The sequence below is a fragment of the Lissotriton helveticus genome, chromosome 10 (genome assembly GCF_964261635.1).
Source record: "Lissotriton helveticus chromosome 10, aLisHel1.1, whole genome shotgun sequence".
In the NCBI taxonomy this organism is placed as follows: Eukaryota; Metazoa; Chordata; class Amphibia; order Caudata; family Salamandridae; genus Lissotriton; species Lissotriton helveticus.
The window spans coordinates 24,402,786-24,420,890 of NC_136071.1; the positions used below are offsets into that span (position 1 = coordinate 24,402,786).

Here is an 18,105-nt window from a genome sequence, read left to right on the forward strand (position 1 = left end):
TTTTTTGCGTCTGGATTTCAGTTGCAAAACATTAATACATCCCATTCAGAATCGCTATTTAGAAAGGACAATCAAAACACGCCCCTTCCAAATGTTGGTTTGGTATGTAGCTGCAAATCCAAATTGCAATCTTTTATTGTATTACTGAACTGCAACTTTGGTTTGGTACCTACATAAAGGCCATTTTGCTGTATCAAATGGTCCAATTTTGCAAATTGGGTCCCTTGCGACTCTTAAAAAGTCTTAATTCATCTAGGAGTATTAAAGAAGGGTAATTTTTCCTCTCCTCATTTTTTCTTCCTGCCTTTACGTTCTTTATTTTTATCTGGCAGGAGTGATACATCTAGGATTAGGGATTAAGCACAACAATCAAATAATGTAGAGAAACAGTTTTCATGCACAGCGGCTAAAATAATGTAATACCTAAAATTAAGAGTAACATATATAGATATGTTATTTAAAATTAAATTGCCATTGTATATTGACATCAAAGTTAATAACATTTATTTGTACCACAGGGAGGAAAAACCAGGAGTGCTAGTACTTTTGAGCGAACATGAGACGGCACCACCCAAACTCAGGAAGGAGACTTCAGAAAACAATAAGGAGACTGGTGACATGAAAGATGAACCACCAGAGCCTTCCCTTCAGCAGCCTACAAAGGTCCCTGAGGTGGACAAAGCAGAGCTCCCAGAAGGCGATGCTAGTGCCCCCACAGTGTCTGAAGCAGCCGCCTCCCCGAAGCAGCGGCGGTCCATTATCCGTGACCGAGGGCCCTTGTACAGTGACCCCACCCTTCCAGAAGGCTGGACTAGGAAACTCAAGCAAAGGAAGTCTGGCCGTTCTGCTGGAAAATTCGATGTCTACTTGATAAAGTAAGTAAAGCAGCTCAATAAAGTATTTCATTACCACATGCTCATCCACATTTATGGCAGATAGGGATCACTTTTCGAGATCTCCTTTTTATGAGCACTTTTAAGCTCTGTTCACCATTCTTGAACTCTGTTAAAACCAGAAATATATCTAATCTTCTTAAGAGAAGCCCCATTTGCCCCTATCCATTCCCTAACCTTATCTTTTGTGTTGTTATACTACCCATGTGTCCAGGATTATTTTTTTGTTTAAGCTGCCAGAGATGAGGTTTTGAGTCTCCATACCATTTTAATGTCATCCATTTGGCAACAAAAATTAATACAATTAGCAAAAATGGAGAATCTCGCCTCTAACCCTAATGCATTACATTTACAAGCAGTGAAAGACTGAAAGTGTCAAGTTGCTTTATTGACTGCATAAAGCCAGAACAGCTTCGTAGACTGTTTTAGCTGGGGTTTTAAACAAAGTTCAGTAATCATAAAAGAGTAATTTTTTTCATTTGAAGTAAAATGTACTGGCTGAAGTCCACAGCCCCCAAACTCTCCATTACATGGCTAGAATTACCCATTAGTGAGGGAACCCTTTTTCTTTAATGCTTTGCTCACTACTGGAAGATATGCAGGGCGTTGGCCACCAAATAGCTTTAATCATGTCTTTTTGTCATGTTTAATCAGCACAACAGAATATATACAGGTTACATATTCCATTAACTAAATTGTTTGAGTTATTCTAATGGGTGTAGCCATTCATAAAAAGCAGAAGGCCTGTGTTGTGTATTTTGGTTTTCCAACCTGTACCCTATCCTTCACCTCTTTGGTCGGGCATTGATTTAAATTCTCAATAGAATATTCAAGATGAACTCGCAGCCTTGTTTATTAGGCAAGCGTTTTGGGAACTTGGAGAGAAAACTAGAAATCTTCGCAAGAACTGAAAACAGATTATTGTATATATGGGATGTATGACGTTACAACGCAGGCTATTACAACGCCTGCCTTTACAACGCGGTTTTTACACCGCAGTCCATTACAAGGCATAGTGCTTTGGGGTGCTGGATAGTGAATAGTTTAATTTACTATTCCAACTCCAGTCCCCGTGGACACTAGGGAAGGTTATTGGATAGTAAATTAACCTATTCCCTATCCTAGAGCGCCCCCCAGAGCAATGCGTTGTAATGGTTTGCGTTGTAAAAGTTGCGTTGTAATGGTAGTTTGTTGTAAAAGTTTCGTTGTAAAGGCTGTTTACCGTATATATGATGAGAACAATAGGATCCTAATCCGGAATTAGAAAAATGTAAATTTGGTTGCTTAGTATTATGATAAATGCACGGCGCTGAGAGAATAATAACACTGACAAAGGTTACTAATTATTTTAAAAGTTTGATGTTCCTATGTTTACACAAGGCAGTGTGTCTATATATATATATATATATATATATATATAATATATATATATATATATATACACAAATGACCCCAAGGAGAGCGCACTTTTCGTAGCGGGTGCCGGTGCCGAGGACGGACCTGTCCTCGCATAGATTCAATCACCAAGGTTCCCTCATATGAAAGGAAACACCGCACTCCAACAAAGCTGTTACTTAAGGATTTTTATTCATGCATATGTTCACCACTGACCACCACCAACGCGTGGTGGTCAGTGGTTTTTGTCAAAAAACTATTTTTTAACAGCTTATAGAAGGCTGTATTTGCCAATTTTCGTCTATTTACTTTACAGAAAAAAACTTTTAAATGCAGAAAGATAGTCACAAGAAACAATCCAGGTATGAGGAAACATTCATGAACCTTTTTTTAAGGAAGGGTGAGAGAAAATAAGGTATATGTGGTCTAGTTGGATGAGGACTGTCAGGCTGGGAAAACCCCCACTACTGCTTTAACAAATAGCTTATCATTAGTACCCCCATCGGCCCTGGTAACCAACAGTTGAGTTCTTTCCTGGCTGTTCCTGATGTGATCCTGGAGCTAAGAAATTGACCTTTTTAATGTTTTTTTTAAAAAAAACCTTTCCAAACCTTTAAAAAGATGCTTTGCACAAGATCATTAGGCACAGAGAGTACTTTTTTCTGTTTCCAGACAGGAAGAAATAATGTTTTCTTAAAAAAAGCCATCTCTTTTTGTGAAGAGTCTACCTTGTGCATGAAAAAGATCCCGAATGACCTTCATGCTGCCTGTACCCTGTGCCGACCTGCCACTCATCATCCAGACTCCTATCTATTCTGCTTGAAGCTATCCACGAGGACTTTGAAGCGCAAAAAGATGCGACTGCATAGGCTGTAGAAAGAACAGCACAAGTGTGAAGAGACAGTGTCCACGAGATCTGAAGGATGCGGAAAGGGTGCTCCCTCACCACAGCTCCTTCCACTATTATCAAGCATTCCTCACAAGCGAGATCCAGGGAAAGATCTCAGAGAGGGAAACCAAAACGCACCCGTTTGACGTCGAGGTGCATGCCGTTGAAGGTAGGGTCAGTAACAGTATGATCACCATGAGGAGCTGATTTGATATCAAAGCCTTTGAAGTTGACATCAGATTCTGTCTTGAGTGCTCTGGGAATCCCGCATGTGGATGGGACAGTTCACTTGGTATGACTATAGTGAAAATTCCCTTGAAAAAGAACTAGGATTAAAGGAAAATAACAATTTTCCCTAATGCCGCTTCATAAATTCCTTAGTTTGAGTAATCTCCTGCCTCCTAAGGAATGAGCGTTTTTCAGATCTTGCAGACAATACAGTGACTACAACTAATCCGCCTTCTCTTCTCTTATATTATTGGATAAGCCATGCAAAACATTCAAAAGTTTTTTCTTACTATTATTTGATCTAAAGCTGATAACCCTTACTCCTAATGCTTTGGAGGTTAGGCGATCAATGTTACATGTCACTACTCCACTTCCTTTTTTTTTTTTACTCTTTTAACTTATATTGGGGGTCTGTGTTATTTCTGAGACTTTATCTAAGCATTAGTTTTATATAATTTGGGCGCAAAGATTCATAATGCTTTCTAAATAAGAGGGAATGTGTTAAATGTTTTGCTCCTCTTAGTTTACATTGGCTGAAACGGGTTACAGTTTGTGATTTCATCCTATATACAATATTCTGCCTAGAGGAACCCATTCAGGTTTTTTTAATAAAGGGATAACCTAATTTTTTAGGATTGAGTTGAAGTAACATGAACTTCTCTTTCAGGGGATCCTCATCAATAATCATAAGCACTGAATATTCCCGCCCATGTGCGGGGACCCCGGAAATAATTTAAAAAAAATGAAAACATATGTATATATATCCTTTTTTCTCATCCAAATGCAGCCCCCATATAGGAGGCTAAACAATGCAATAATAAACAAACAAATAACATCTTTTGTATATATACTCATACATACATACCCCACAGGAAGGCAAGTATAACTGGTACTCCTTTTAATGAGCTGAGTCGTGAAAGAAAGCTTCAAAAGAGCATGCATTGTTAGCCTACAGGTTGCATTGGAAATCAATAGTATAGAAAATGAAAGCAATTGCACATAAAAACTGGCACCATGCCTTCAAGGCAGCCATGACCCCTAGCTTCCCATCATGCCTCAGGGGTAACAGTTAGGTCAGTTGTTCTTTCCCGCTTCTTCAGTCAGGACCCTGGAATTCACAGCTCTGTCTTTTTTGACTTTTTTTGTCAGAATATTCTTCTCTGATTGTGGTTTTCTACCTTTCACTCGACATCTTTTAGGCTCTAGAGTGAGGTACAACAACTTTGTTGACTGAAAGTGATTTATTTTCTGTCATAATGCCATCTCTTTTTGACCCTTGCTCCTCCTGTGCCAAGAAAAAGGCCAGGTCTGATGCACCTCCTGTGTCCATCCTCTGTCTCCCTGACTCTCATTCACCAGAGACCTGTAAGCATTGTAAGAAGCTGTCCAGGGGAACCCTCAAGGACAGAGAAACTTTGCCTGTCAAAAGCTACAGATTAAATGTTATAATGTAAACTTTGACATTGTCTAGGATTCAGCTACAGCTCTGCCATTGAAAATATCTTGCGGGACCCAGTCACTAGAAGAGCAGGACATTTTTAATTTTGCACAGCCTCGCATCCCCAGATATCTCTATCTTTTCAACTTAAATATCTCTAAAACTACTCAACGGATTTACACCAAATCACAGAATACAAAGTTTCTGTACCAACATGTTGCTTTCTGCCAGATCTGGTGTAATTGCGTTCAGCATTTCGGGCTTTGAAATACTCCATAGACATAACATGGGGAAATTTGGGACCCCCTTTTTTCTCGTCCTCCGCTTGACAGATTACCCTGGAGCTTTCAGCACAGCAGCTAAACCTGGCAAAACAAAAAATGCTTTTCCTATGGGAAGATTGGTCCTAACTATAACTACCTACTGGTTATCGGAGGGGGGAGAAATAGAGAGAGATAGAATGAATATGAGAACATGTGTATATATACATATGTATATATATATATATTTGTCACCCACCATCCTCTAAGGGTACTTAAATTACCTATAATGCTGCTTGCTATTCTGATTCAAGCATATGAATCTATGAAAGATCCAATACTGGATAAGAAAATAAGTTACTTACCTGTGACTGCAAATAATCCTGTATTGGTATCTTTCATAGATTGACATGCAACCCACCCTCCTCCCCTGAGAAGCACCCCTTATGGATGGTATTCCCACTTGTGCTTGAAAACCTGAGGAACTCAGTCTCTCTTGGGAGTATTCTCGAGGGTGCACCTGATTGGTCATGGTTCAAGTCAATCAATCAGGGATTTGTGAAGCACACTACTCACCCCTGAGGGTCTCAAGGCGCTGAGGGGAGGGGGATACGAGCAGCTCTTTCTGATCCGAAGAGTCAGGTCTTGAAACTCTGCTTGAATGCTTGCAGTGTGGGAATTCGTCTAATGTTGAGGGTGGAGTTCGTTCCAGGTATAGGCAGCGATGTAGGAAAAGGTTTTCCTACCATTTTGGCTCTGCAGATGTGTGGGATTTCTGCCAGGGCACTGTTGGCGGAGCAGAGGTTTCTCTTGGGAGCGTAGAAGGAGATTATTTCGTTGAGGCATTGGGGTCTGGCTTTGTGGAGGGATTTGTAGGGGGTGAGTGAGCATCTTGAAGGTCACTCTCTTTTGGACCGGGAACCAGTGGAAGTCTCGTAGGTGCTGAGTGATGTGGTCTTGTCGTGGGATGCCGAGGACGAGTGTGGCTGGAGTGTTCCTGATGGTCTGGAGTATGAGGAATATAGATTTGTTTTTCCCGGCGTGGAGGGCGTTCCCGTAGTCCAGTCTGCTAGTTATGAGTGCGTGGGTAACAGTCTTTCTGGATTCAGCGGGGATCCATTTGAAGGTCTTTTGAGGAGAATGCGGAGGGTATTGAAGCCGTAGAAGATATAGCGTTGATCTGTCGGTTCATGGTGAGGAAGGAGTTGAGTATGATACCGAGGATGCGGGCGTGGTCCGTGGGTGTTGGAGGGTTGCAGAGGGTGGTGGGCCACCAGGTGTTGTCCCATGTAGTGGGGTTGGATCCTAAAACGAGGACATCTCTTTTTTTCCGAGTTGAGCTTCAGGCTGCTACTGCTTATCCAGGATGCGACGTCTTTCGTCTTTCCGTGTTTTCTGACGATGGTAGAGTGGTGGGCCATGTAGATGTTGAAGAGTGTGGGGATGAGTGAAGATACTTGGTACTCCAAAACAACAATAGAGGAAGTGTAGAGGTAATGATAGAATCACCCTCCTGACTAATCTATATAAACCACAGGATTCTATCAATGTGTACAAGTGAATAGACTTAATATTAGTGATTGTGGGTCTAAAAGTGAGGCATGGCCCTTTCTTGTGATGACAAGATGAGGGCACTATGTGCTTTTAAAATACCCCTCACACACTAAGAAACCCCTTAGTGTCATGCTTCATCATCGGGGGCTTCCCGTCCCTCTACGGGGCGGGGCGGGCTACGACCTACGAGCTACGTGGGAGCACTAGTAGTTGTGACGATAGGCTATGTGTGGTGCAGTGAGAGTGATATCAGTGAAGTGTAGGGACCTATTTAAGTGATTGCAGAAAATTTAAAAATTCCCTGGCTGGTAGAAAAAATAGAATTTATTAGGTTCTCTAGCTGGGAACATTAAAAAGGGGTTTTGTGTAGGTAGAGCGAGTTGCTAACTACCTGGTCGACATGTTTCGTAAGTAGTCCCCTACTACTTACTCATCAGGACCTCTAATGGTCCCTACAAAGAAAAATTAACTCAATTTTAAAGTCTAAAGAGTATATGACTATAGTCCTATAACTGAGTAGCAAAAATCGGCTACCTAGTTAAGCTTCCGGGCTTGAGTGGGCCCTTGGGAAGCATGAAAAAATCTGACCTGATGTGGTCTTGATTAGACACTTCTAGCGTGCCTCATGAGGTGGCAAAACGAAGGGTTTTCTCCGCGGTGTAATAACCGCTTTGCGGAGCAATGCCTTATTCCTACCCTTGTGCCACTTCCTCGGAATCTGCGGAGGGCTTCTTGAGAAGGGGCTTGACTTCTGCGCATTTTCAGTCGTCGGGGAGTGTGCCTGTTTTGAGGGTGAAATTGATAGTACGTCTTAGTTCGGGTGCTATAGCGGAAGTGGAAGAGGTGCGGTGGGCAGGGGCCGGTGGGAGCTCCTGAGTGCATGTTCCTCATGTTCTTAGCTGTGTCTTCTATGGTGACAGGGACCCAGGCTCTGTTGGTAGGCTGGGTGGCATTGCCGGCGGTGGGTGTAGTGTCGGTGCCTTGGTTCAGTTCATCGAAGTTATCGTAGAGAGTCCTAATTTTGTGATGGAAGTAGGAGCTGAGTTTGTTGCAGATGTCCTGGGAGGGAGGGGCGTCAGAGGTTTCGCTGGGGAGTTTGATGAATTCTTGTATGATGCTGAAGAGGTCCTTAGAGTTGCGGGAGTTGGGCCTTTTTTTAAAAAAGGACATAGATATGCTATTAAACTGAAGGTCTAGTGCCATTATAGCCTATGATAGTTATACATATTTCTTTACTATGGAATAGTGGGACTCCAACTTCGACGACGGGGAATGATTCAAGCATGTGAATCTATGAAAGAAACCAAATCTGGATAATTATATTTACAGGTAAGTAACATATTTAATTTATGGTGCCAACAGCAGGGTCTTAATCCCGTCTTCTACCAAGAAGATTTCATTCTTCCTTTTTAGTGACATCTTGCTCAATCATAGTTGCAATTTTCCTTACTCAAAATCCACCTTGCAGCGATAAAAGCTTATATAAAGGACATCATGAGACCTCTTCAGTGAGGTCCCTTTGATAATACGTTTCCTGGAAGGCCTAAAGGAACGTTTTCATCCTGTAAGGGTGCATTCAGAGCCTTGTGAACTCAATGTAGTTATTTTAAAATGAATGGGTCCTCCATTTGGAATTTCATTGTAGCATCTGTCATAGAAGATAGCTTTGTAGAGGCGATCACATTCGCTTGCAAAGTTAGTGATATATGTGCTCTTTGGCTGTTGAATCCTGTGCAATATTCCTCTCCAGTAAGGAACTACTGAGGACCTATCCACTTTTTTTTACATCGGTGGTTTCAGAATTCCACATTAAACAAGCTACTACTCTCACATGTCCATGTACTCCAGGTGAGAGTTCCTTGCACTTGCTAGATGTTAGGAGGGTGTTATATGTTATTTAGACAAACCCATTATGAAAGTCCAGTCAACTGTTTATCCACTGTGAGTCAATGCTCATAGGCTTCGTTTCCTCAAAGCAATCTATCTCTTGTTAGATTGGGTATCTGTACAGGATGTATATCTCAAGGACATTTGAGTCTATACTTCATTTCAATAATTGTACTTTCTTTGATTTGGTATTGCTTCAAGCAAACAAATGACTTTCAAATGAGTGTGTCTTCAGTAGGCTCCTGGGGATGAGATCTTCATGGCTCCACCTGTCTTCCGCACAGAGGAGGAAGCATGTTGCTTGAATGAAAGAAATAGAAGCAAAAACTAAGATGAGAAAACAATATTAAGGGCAGGGTTTCACCATTTGTGAAAACAAAATGGATGATGGTCTTTTGATTTGAACGCCTATTTTCTCAATCTTACAAAAGAATATATCTGTTTGATCTATGAATCCTGGAGTCTGAATGTTGTGGCACTTGAGTGTTATACAATCCCTTCCCCCACTTTTAGGTGCACCCCATTCTTTATGATCTGAGATGTCCCTGTCACTTTCAGCCACTTGCCTCAGGTCACATCCTGTTTCTTGTACTGTGGCATCCGGGAACTCTGCATCGCTTTCCTTGTGAAGGATGGGCGAGTTAGTCATTTCAAGTTAACTTATGACATCGCAGTTGGAAGCTCCCTCATGTTTGTGGTTCTTTTTTTTTTTTTCCAGAACAATTTTTATTGTTTTATTTTGTGTTTGAAGCAGTACAGAGAGGGCACTGCTCTCTGATCACCAGATGTGCAGTGTACAAAGAAATAATCGTCATCATCAATCAGTACAAGCAACATTCAATAGGAACACACATCCCCTAACTCCCTTCGCCCCACCTCCCGTCCCATTATTCTCCCGCCCGGGTCCCACCCCCAGCCCCTCACAGTGTCAACGCGGTCCAGTATTCAGTACAATCCAGTAACACAGTCTGTGCGTGTACCATTTCACCCCGGGTCCACAAGCGAGTGTCCTGCATCAATATCCCGATGTGCTGGCGGCTCCAGCCACAGCCCTCTATAGTCCGCCCATCTCTTCCAAATTTTAAAGTGCTTTTGGGGGCAGACCCTGGCAACAAACACTGGGCGCTCCAGCCCCATACAGAAGTCCAATCCCCTCTTCCACACCCCTAGCAAGGGAGCCCTTGGGTCCTTCCAGGCTCGGGCGATATCACGTTTGGCTACTGTGAGGCCCAGGAGTAGTAGGTGGCGTTTGTAGATGTTACCTCCCACCTGTTCCATAACATGCAAGAGGCCCAATTTCGGTGAGCGGAGGAGGTCCCAACCCAACACTTCAGACAGGCAATCCCAGACACCAGTCCAAAATCTCAGCAGCCTATCACACGCCCACACTGTGTGGACAAAGGTGCCCACCTCATGACCACACCGCAGGCAATCAGGGGAGGCTATCAGACCCGCTCTCCACAGTCGGTCCCTAGTATGGTAGGCTCTATGTAAGTATTTAAATTGGATAAAACGCAGGCGAACCGCAATTGCCGCCCCTCTCGGGGCCTCCAAGGCCTCTCTCCAGTCCTCTTCTTCCAGGTCTCCTATGTCCCCTTCCCATGCAGAGCGTAAGTTATCTAGGGATGAGGAGCAGTGTGTGTCCAGTGTCTGATATATACTTGAGATTTTCTTAGTGTCTATCTCACCCATGAAGACCTTAGCCTCCAACGGGCTAAATTCGGGCAAGGAGTCCAGACCGACCAATGAGGGAGATAGAGCGTGTCGGAGCTGCAGATAGCGGAAGAACTGCGTTCCGGGCATATCGTATTCTTCTCGCAGGGCTTGGAACGTTTTAAGAGTCGTGCCTTTCATTACATGGCCCAGGGCCGATATTCCTGTAGCATCCCAGCCGCTAAAGCCCCGCAGGGATGCCAGCGCCGGAAACCGCCCATTTTGCCATAGGGGAGTCTCCCTCGTCAATCTGTTCCACCATCCCATGCGGCGCAGTGCTCCGCGCCACACCCGAAAGACTACCTGTGTGACCACCGGAAACCTCTTCCGCACCGCCGCTGAATATAAGATGGTGTGAAGCGTGTCCGGGTCCATCAAATACCTCTCAAGGGCATAGGCCGGATCGCTCCGATCTCCATACCACCATTCATTCAGTATCAATAGATGAGACGCCTGATAATAGGACAGAACGTCCGACGTGGCCAATCCCCCACAATAAGTGGAGAGGAAGCATGTACGAAGCGCCACTCTCGCCAACCCACCTGCCCAAAGGAACTGGCCCAGCGCCGAGTTCACTCGACGAAACCACTGCAGCGGAATAGGGTATGGATGATTTTGCAGCTGGTATAGTAGACGCGGGAGAGCCACCATTTTGAATATGGCCGAACGGCCATAGATGTTCAGGGGCATTCTGGACCATGTCGTCATGTCAGAACGCACGTGGTCCCAAACAGGCAGTACGTTGCATGCCCATGAGACCCCCGGGACATCCGTCAGGAATATCCCCAGGTATTTAATGCCTCCAGCAGCCTCCTGCAATGCATCCGCCCAAGGCCCCAGGCCCCTGCGATCGCCCAGCGTCTACAACGTTGACTTACGTAGGTTTAGGTAGAGGCCAGACACTTCACCAAATATACGCATGATTTCTAGGACCCTTGGCCCCGATCTGTTTAAGTCTGTAAGAAAGAAAAGGACGTCATCGGCGTAGAGCGCTATTCTGTCGGAAGGGACCGCCCTCCATTCCACACCTCGCAGTCGTGCATCCATTCGCACCCATGCTGCAAGCGGTTCCATCGCCAGGGCAAATAAGTAGGGCGAAAGGGGACAGCCCTGACGGGTGCCCCGGCCTATAGGGAAGAGGCTGGACACTGCTCCCGCCACTCTCACAGATGCTGTCAGATCGGTGTACAACAGCTGTATATAGGAAAGAAATCGGGGCCCAAGGTGCAGGCGAGACAAGAGGGCACGTAGGTAGACCCAACTCAAAGAGTCAAACGCCCTGTCGATGTCCGCCAGGAGAAGCGCCGCCGGAATCCCGGCCGCCCTAGCCGCCTCCACCACCACCTGTGCACGCCTCATATTGTGTCGTGTCGCCCTATGGGGCATGAACCCGGCCTGGTCCGGATGGACCAGATCCGTTATGTATGGGAGCAGACGATTGGCCAGGGCCTTTGCCAGCAGCTTCGCCACAACATTCAGGAGCGAGATCGGCCTGTAAGACTCATGTTGTGCAGGAGACCTCCCCGGTTTACAGAAAACCACAATTTCTGCGTGTCGCCAGTCTGCCGGAAGGCGACCACAGTCCCTGGCCGCCTCCAGCGCCCGCCTATAGTAGACTCCCAGTTGGAGATGAAATGTCTTCATGAACTCACAGGGGAAGCCGTTGGGCCCAGGGGCCTTGCCAGTGTTCAGTTCCCCTAGCGCCGTGCCCAGCTCCTCGGCCGACAGCGGAAGGTCAAGGTTGGCACGTCCCTCATCGGAAAGTGCCCGTGGCGGGAGGTCCGCCAGAAATTTGTCTACATCCTCCACCGGAAGAGATTCCCGAGGGGCATACTGGGTCGCATTGTAGCGCGCAAAGCTGGCCGCTATAGCAGCCGGGGCCGTCACCGCGTCTCACGCCTCATCACAGTGGCCCGGTAGGGATGGCGCCTGGAATGTATTTTGGCAGAGCCGATATAGCATGGCACTAGATTTGTCCCCCCACTGATAGATCCTACTTTGTGTAGCCAACCAGAGTTGACGAGCCTCGTCCATCAGCAAAGAGGTGTATGATTGTTGCATAAGGAGCAACCGTCCTATGACATCAGCAGCACATCCAGCCCCACACTCCACCTCCAGGTCCCGGACCCTATTTGCCGCATCAACTATAGCCTCCCTTCGGGTCACCCGGGCTGCGGCACACCAGGCAATATCTACGCCCCGGAGCACGGGTTTTAAGGCTTCCCAGAGGGTCAAAGCATCCGTTTCTGGCCTGTCATTGTTGTCCCAGTATTGAGCTATTGCCTCCCTCATATGCGATTGATAGCTATCTTGTTGTAAATGCCACGTGGAGAGACGCCACCTAAAAGGCTGCCGTCTCCTGTCTAGGTGCAGGTCCATCGTAATCGGGGAGTGATCTGATAGACCGCGTGGGAGAATGGATGTGGAGGCCACCCGCCCTATCCAGTCGTGGGGGATGAACAAGTAGTCAAGTCTAGAGAACGGCCCATGGACTGCAGAGATATACGTGTATTCGCGGCTATGCGCATGATGGTACCTCCATGCCTCTATCCAGCCCATCCCATGCACCATGCTTTTCAATCTAGTTGGGGTATCCGCCAGTTGGCCCCCTCCCGGCCTGTAGCGATCCATACTCCCATTCATCACGTCATTCCAGTCACCACCCACCATCGCCATCACATTCGGAATTTCAGCCCACACATCAAACAATTTTTCAACGAGAGCTTCCTGCAGCGCAGGTGGGGCATACACACTCCCAAAGACCATAGGTTCGTTTCCCTCCTTTCCTTTGATGAAAACATACCTGCCATGGCTATTAACCCATTGCGCTTCATGTGAATAGGACAGTCTGCGGTGGACAAGGATCGCAACCCCAGTGACCCCCGCACAAAACCAGCATGATATACCTGCTGATAACCATAGCGCTGCAAGCTTAGAGTTTTGGTCCCCAGAAGGTGTGTCTCCTGCAGGAGTAGTACGTCTGCCTTTTCCCTCTTTCCCATCCACAAGACTGCACCCCTCTTGATTTTATCAAGCATCCCCCGCACATTCCAGCTCACTACACGCAAGTACGCCAGCGGGGGCCCTGTTTCATGGGTGTCACCCGCCATCGGGGGGCAAGTAGAGCAAGGCCCTGGATGTCATGGACCACACGCACACATAGGACTCTAATTGGACTCGAGTGGACACTGTGTCAGAACAAGCTACCCCAACATCCCCATCTCCCCCTTCAGCCCCTCCATCCCCCCATGGCACCCCAACAGCATCTTCACCCCTCCAACGCCCCAGTTCAAACCCGCAACTACCCGTCCACCCCCCAACCCCATACCTCACAAACATTGAAGTACCTGTCGCGGAATAGGGTATCACCAGCCCCCAACGGGAGGCCAGGGACCTACTATGCCAATGGATCCCCACCAACAACCCACTCAAGTTCTACTTACCCCTCACCCAACTAACCTAATAACCCCGTGGGTACGTCCGCCCTCCTTCAGGCATCTCCTAACCCACGTCCTCCCTGTGCATATGCATCATGAAGCAATCAGTTTAGCGGTGAGTCACAAGTAGAAACTTCGCCTCCGATACAACCATGCTCCATTAGGAAAACCCCCGAGCCCCATGTCAAGAATTTGTGGAGAGGCGCGGGGCCTCAAGACGCCGACATTGGATTGTCCGCCTCATCAGCTGCCCCCGTCGCTCCAGTGCGGGAAGGTTGGCTCTTCTGAGAGCGCGATCGCCAGTTGCTCCTGCTACGCGACCTCCGGGGAGTTCTCGAAGGTCCGCCCGTAGAAGATGAGTCAGAATCACGACCCGGAGGAGTATGCACCCTGATGCGGACTGTTTCATCTGTCCAAGCAAAGACCTCCTCCGGCGAATTAAAGAACTGGGTCCGGGACTGGAAGACCACCCGGAGGCGGGCCGGGTACAGCAGGGCATATTGAATTTTAAGTTCTCGTAGACGCGCCTTTGCCTCAGTGAAGGATTGTCTTTGTTGCTGCACTAGCTTAGTATAGTCGGGAAATATGAGGATCTTGTGATTGTCGTACATTAGGGGTTCTTTCGCGCGAGCCTGTCGCAGAATAACGTCCCGGTCATGGTAATTGAGCAGCTTGGCGATCACTGGCCGAGGGCGAGCACCTACAGGCAGCTTCGGGAGAAGTGCTCGGTGCGCCCTCTCAACCACAAAGCAGCGCGACAGGGACTCCGGGGGGAGCCACCCCTCCAACCAACGGGTCAGGAACGCCGCCATGTCGCCTTTCTCACTGTCCTCCGGAAATCCCACAAATCTTAGGTTATTTCTCCGGGCCCGACCTTCCGCGTCTTCAACCCTGAGCGCGAGACCCTTCTGAATCCCCTCCATGGTAGCCACTTTCTTTTTAAGGATAACCACATAATCTTCAACCTCCGTGATTCTGGTCTCAGTTTCAGTAATGCGGGCCACTGCATTGCGCAGATCCTGCCGGAGTAAGGTGACATCAGCCCCTACGGCCCCAATTTTCGCATCAAGCATATCCCTGGATTACGTTATGGCAGCCATGAAGGCCGCGTTGTCCGGGCCTGGTCCCTGTGAACTTCCTGCGGCACCGGCTCCGCCACTCGGCCCCGTGAACTTATCAATCGGGCCTTGTTTCGCAGTGCTGCCACTATTGCCGCCCCTCGTCATGGTGAGCCACTAGCACAGTTATACAGTCCAAGCTGGCCGCAGGGGCGGCGGATTAACGCTTTCTTCACACCGGGTGTGGGCCTCCGGCAGCAGCCCCCCCGTCCCATTCAGACGCCACAGAGGTACGACCAAGCCACTCAGGAGGACACAGTCACAGCGCCACAGCAGCGCCCACCATCCCCAGGTACAGGCACTAGCACGCAAGTTATTGCTTCCAGCGTCGCTGATGCACAGCAAGGGGGCAAAAGCGCCAGCTCCCGGCCAATTTCACACTTCGTCGGCCAGCCAACCGTCTCTAGAAATTCGTCCCCGCGTGTGCAGAGGCCAACGGCCCAGACCGGGCCCGCTGGCCGCCCCCACCTTCAGGTCCCTCAGGTCGCGGCCCGGCTCCCGGGTCTCCGCCGGGGGGGAGGGGAGATGGTCGGGGGGGGCAAGAGGATTGAGCTCCCCACTGCACCCGGGTCACCAGGCTCCCGCGGTCCGATTAGGCCGCCGAGTGGGAGCCGTCCCAGCCGAGGGGACTACCCCTCCCCCCGCAGCGTCGCCCGCCTGAGATGGCGGCTTACCCGGCCTCCGATGACAGTCAGGCCCCAGGACGGCGCTGGGATCCCCTCGCGGTGGCCGTCAGCAAGTCTCCATGCAGCCTCAGGGTTTCCGCCGCCAAGAGTGGGATCCGGCACACCCCACTCCGCCGCGTCGGCTCATTTCTGGCCGGGCGCGGGCAAACTTGAGGTCCCGCCCAAATCGCCACCGGAGCTCCCTCTTCGCCTCTAGCAGTCAGACTCCTCACCAGGGCAGTTGTGGGCTAGGGCGATGCAGGATATAGGTGAGGATATTGCGCCGGCGGGACGGAGCTCTCTTGATCGCGTCCGCCATGTTCGCCGCCTTTGCCACGCCCCCATGTTTGTGGTTCTTAATATCTTCTTTGCCTTGGGATGATGAAGGCGTCCAGCTCCACTCCTCCAGACAGACTCCTCGTACGTTGTTCTCCTCCAGTGACACTTTTGGAACAGCCCCCTTCCCCTCCCCCTTGTTTTCCTCTTTCCCTACTTCAGTGGGACTCCACCAGTACCTGGTGACTTTGATTGGGTCTTGCAAATCTGCCTCTGCCTGACGTGATGTTTCTTCTCTTAATAGTCTGACATTCCTGTCCATTCCAGTTACTCTTGGAAGAAGGCAGATGTCAGGCATGTATGTATCGATGATTGAGGTGCCTTTTGCAATGCTTTTCCTGCTTCTCTCCAACCTGTTATGGTCTTGTATGTCTGTCTGTTATCAATTGGCTAATAACTTGCTGCAGGAAATCCTAGAATACATTCCACCAGGGAACGAGTTGACTGCAGCCTGGCCGAAAACCATTTCATAAACAGATATCTATATGTCGGCCACTTGGAAATCAGTCCACACTTTTGTCTTGATTCATATGAGAGCGCAAGGCCTAATGAAGGTCAAAGTACTCTAAGAAATCCTCTTGGAAGAGGCTCTCCTTGGACTTTATTTTAGTATGTAAGGCAAGTTATTTTTTTTATCGTTTATCACTGAGAGCAGCAAGGGTGGTGGTGATGATGTCATTGCTTGCTATTCTATTCGAACATTAAAGAATATCCAGCAATACATAATAAGACATGGTTCTGTAGTAGGGGATCTCTGTGTATAGTCATAATCTAGTGAATAGTCCCGCCCATGTGCGTGGACCCCGGAGCAATCAAAAATAATCTCTTACAGTGTCAAACAATGCAGAAATGCATAGACACTTAAGAGAGAATTTAAAGACAGATAATGCAGCCAAAAAGGCTACACTGTCCAGTACTTCAACTAGAAATTCCACCACAAAATCCACAAAACAGCAAAGCCTGTACAGATTTCCCTTGCTTAACAGCAAAATCCCTCAGGAATGATAGAGAGAAGAACCTGGACAGACAAGCCCCATAGGCTGCCATTATGTGGCTTAAATAGGATAATGTGCCTTTAAGGAACCTTCCAGAACCTTCTCCCAGTATCCCAGAATGCATAGCAGGTCCAACTTAGTTTCAGTTCTTTTTTCCGGCTCCTGCAAGCAGGACCCTGGAGCATTGAGCTCTCCCTTTTCAAGGGTTTTGTTGATGTTTTTACACTAAATTCGATTTGTGGTGCTTTTAAAGTACTTTAGTGACTTTCTTCTTGGGTTCCTGCACTCTTTTATTGTCCATAATGCCAGCATTATTTGACAAATGCCCGGAGTGCTCCAGGAAGAAGGCCAAGTCAGACCCCCATGAGGTCTGTATCCTCTGCCTTCCCTCTTCCCACATCCCTGAGGAGTGTGTGATCTGTAGAGGCTTCTCTGGAAGGACCCTGAAGGACAGGAGGAAAATCAGACTTCAGGGACTTGAAGAAAGAAGATTGAAGGCACGAGGTGGGTCAGGAGGGGCTCCTTCTGCCCATGCTGAGGCCTCTGGGGGGCTCCCCAGGGGCAGGAAGTCCAGCCCGCGCCCAAGATCTCCGTCTGGGTCAGTTGCGATGACCACGCCGTCGAGGGGAAGGTCCACGGCCAGTTCCCGGTCTCCCCAGGGCTCTGGGTTGAGAAAACGTCGCCCGTCGACGTCGAGGGACGTGTTCCGGTCGAAGCCGGTGTCGATCTCCTCGTCGTCGGCGTCGAGTGGTCGACATCGGAGGACCCGGCGTCGGCGCTCGCCGTCGAGGCGACACCGCCGTTCGCCGTCGAGGACATCGTCGTCGAGGGGATCCTCGTCGTCGAGGCCGCCGTCGAGACGGAAGAAGTCTCCGGCGCTGAAGACGTCGACGTCGAGACATTCAAAGAGATCGACGTCTAAACGTTCCAAGAGGTCGACGTCGAGACGATCCAAGAGGTCGACGTCGAGACGTCCGAAGAGGTCGAGGTCGCCGTCGAGGCACCATCGCCCGTCGTCGAGATTCCGTGGCTCGTCCATCTGGTCGGGGTCGACGTCGAGACGTCGACACCGTTCGACGTCGAGGAGTGAGAGACGGTCGACGCCGAAGGGCCGTTCGACGTCTAGGGACCCAGGCTCGCCGTCTGGGCACCGATCTTCGGCGTCAGGAGGTCGAAAAGACAGGCCCAGGACTGTGGGGGGCTCCCCACATTCCGGACAGGATGATGGCTCGCCGGGAACGGCGTATTCCGAGGTATATACCCCGAAGAAGCCTTCAGCGCCTCCTTCACTGCCTCC

The 18,105-nt window shown here is 48.4% G+C and overlaps 1 protein-coding gene across 3 annotated transcripts in view; it reads left to right on the top strand.

The window, feature by feature from the left end:
• MECP2 (methyl-CpG binding protein 2) overlaps positions 1–18,105 on the top strand; it is a 267,519-nt gene that overhangs the window by 236,179 nt on the left and 13,235 nt on the right. For all 3 annotated transcript variants that reach the window (XM_078664600.1, XM_078664601.1, XM_078664602.1), the window contains exon 2: positions 519–875. In XM_078664600.1, the coding sequence (XP_078520726.1) occupies positions 519–875 (357 nt within the window). The remainder of the gene's footprint in view (positions 1–518; positions 876–18,105) is intronic.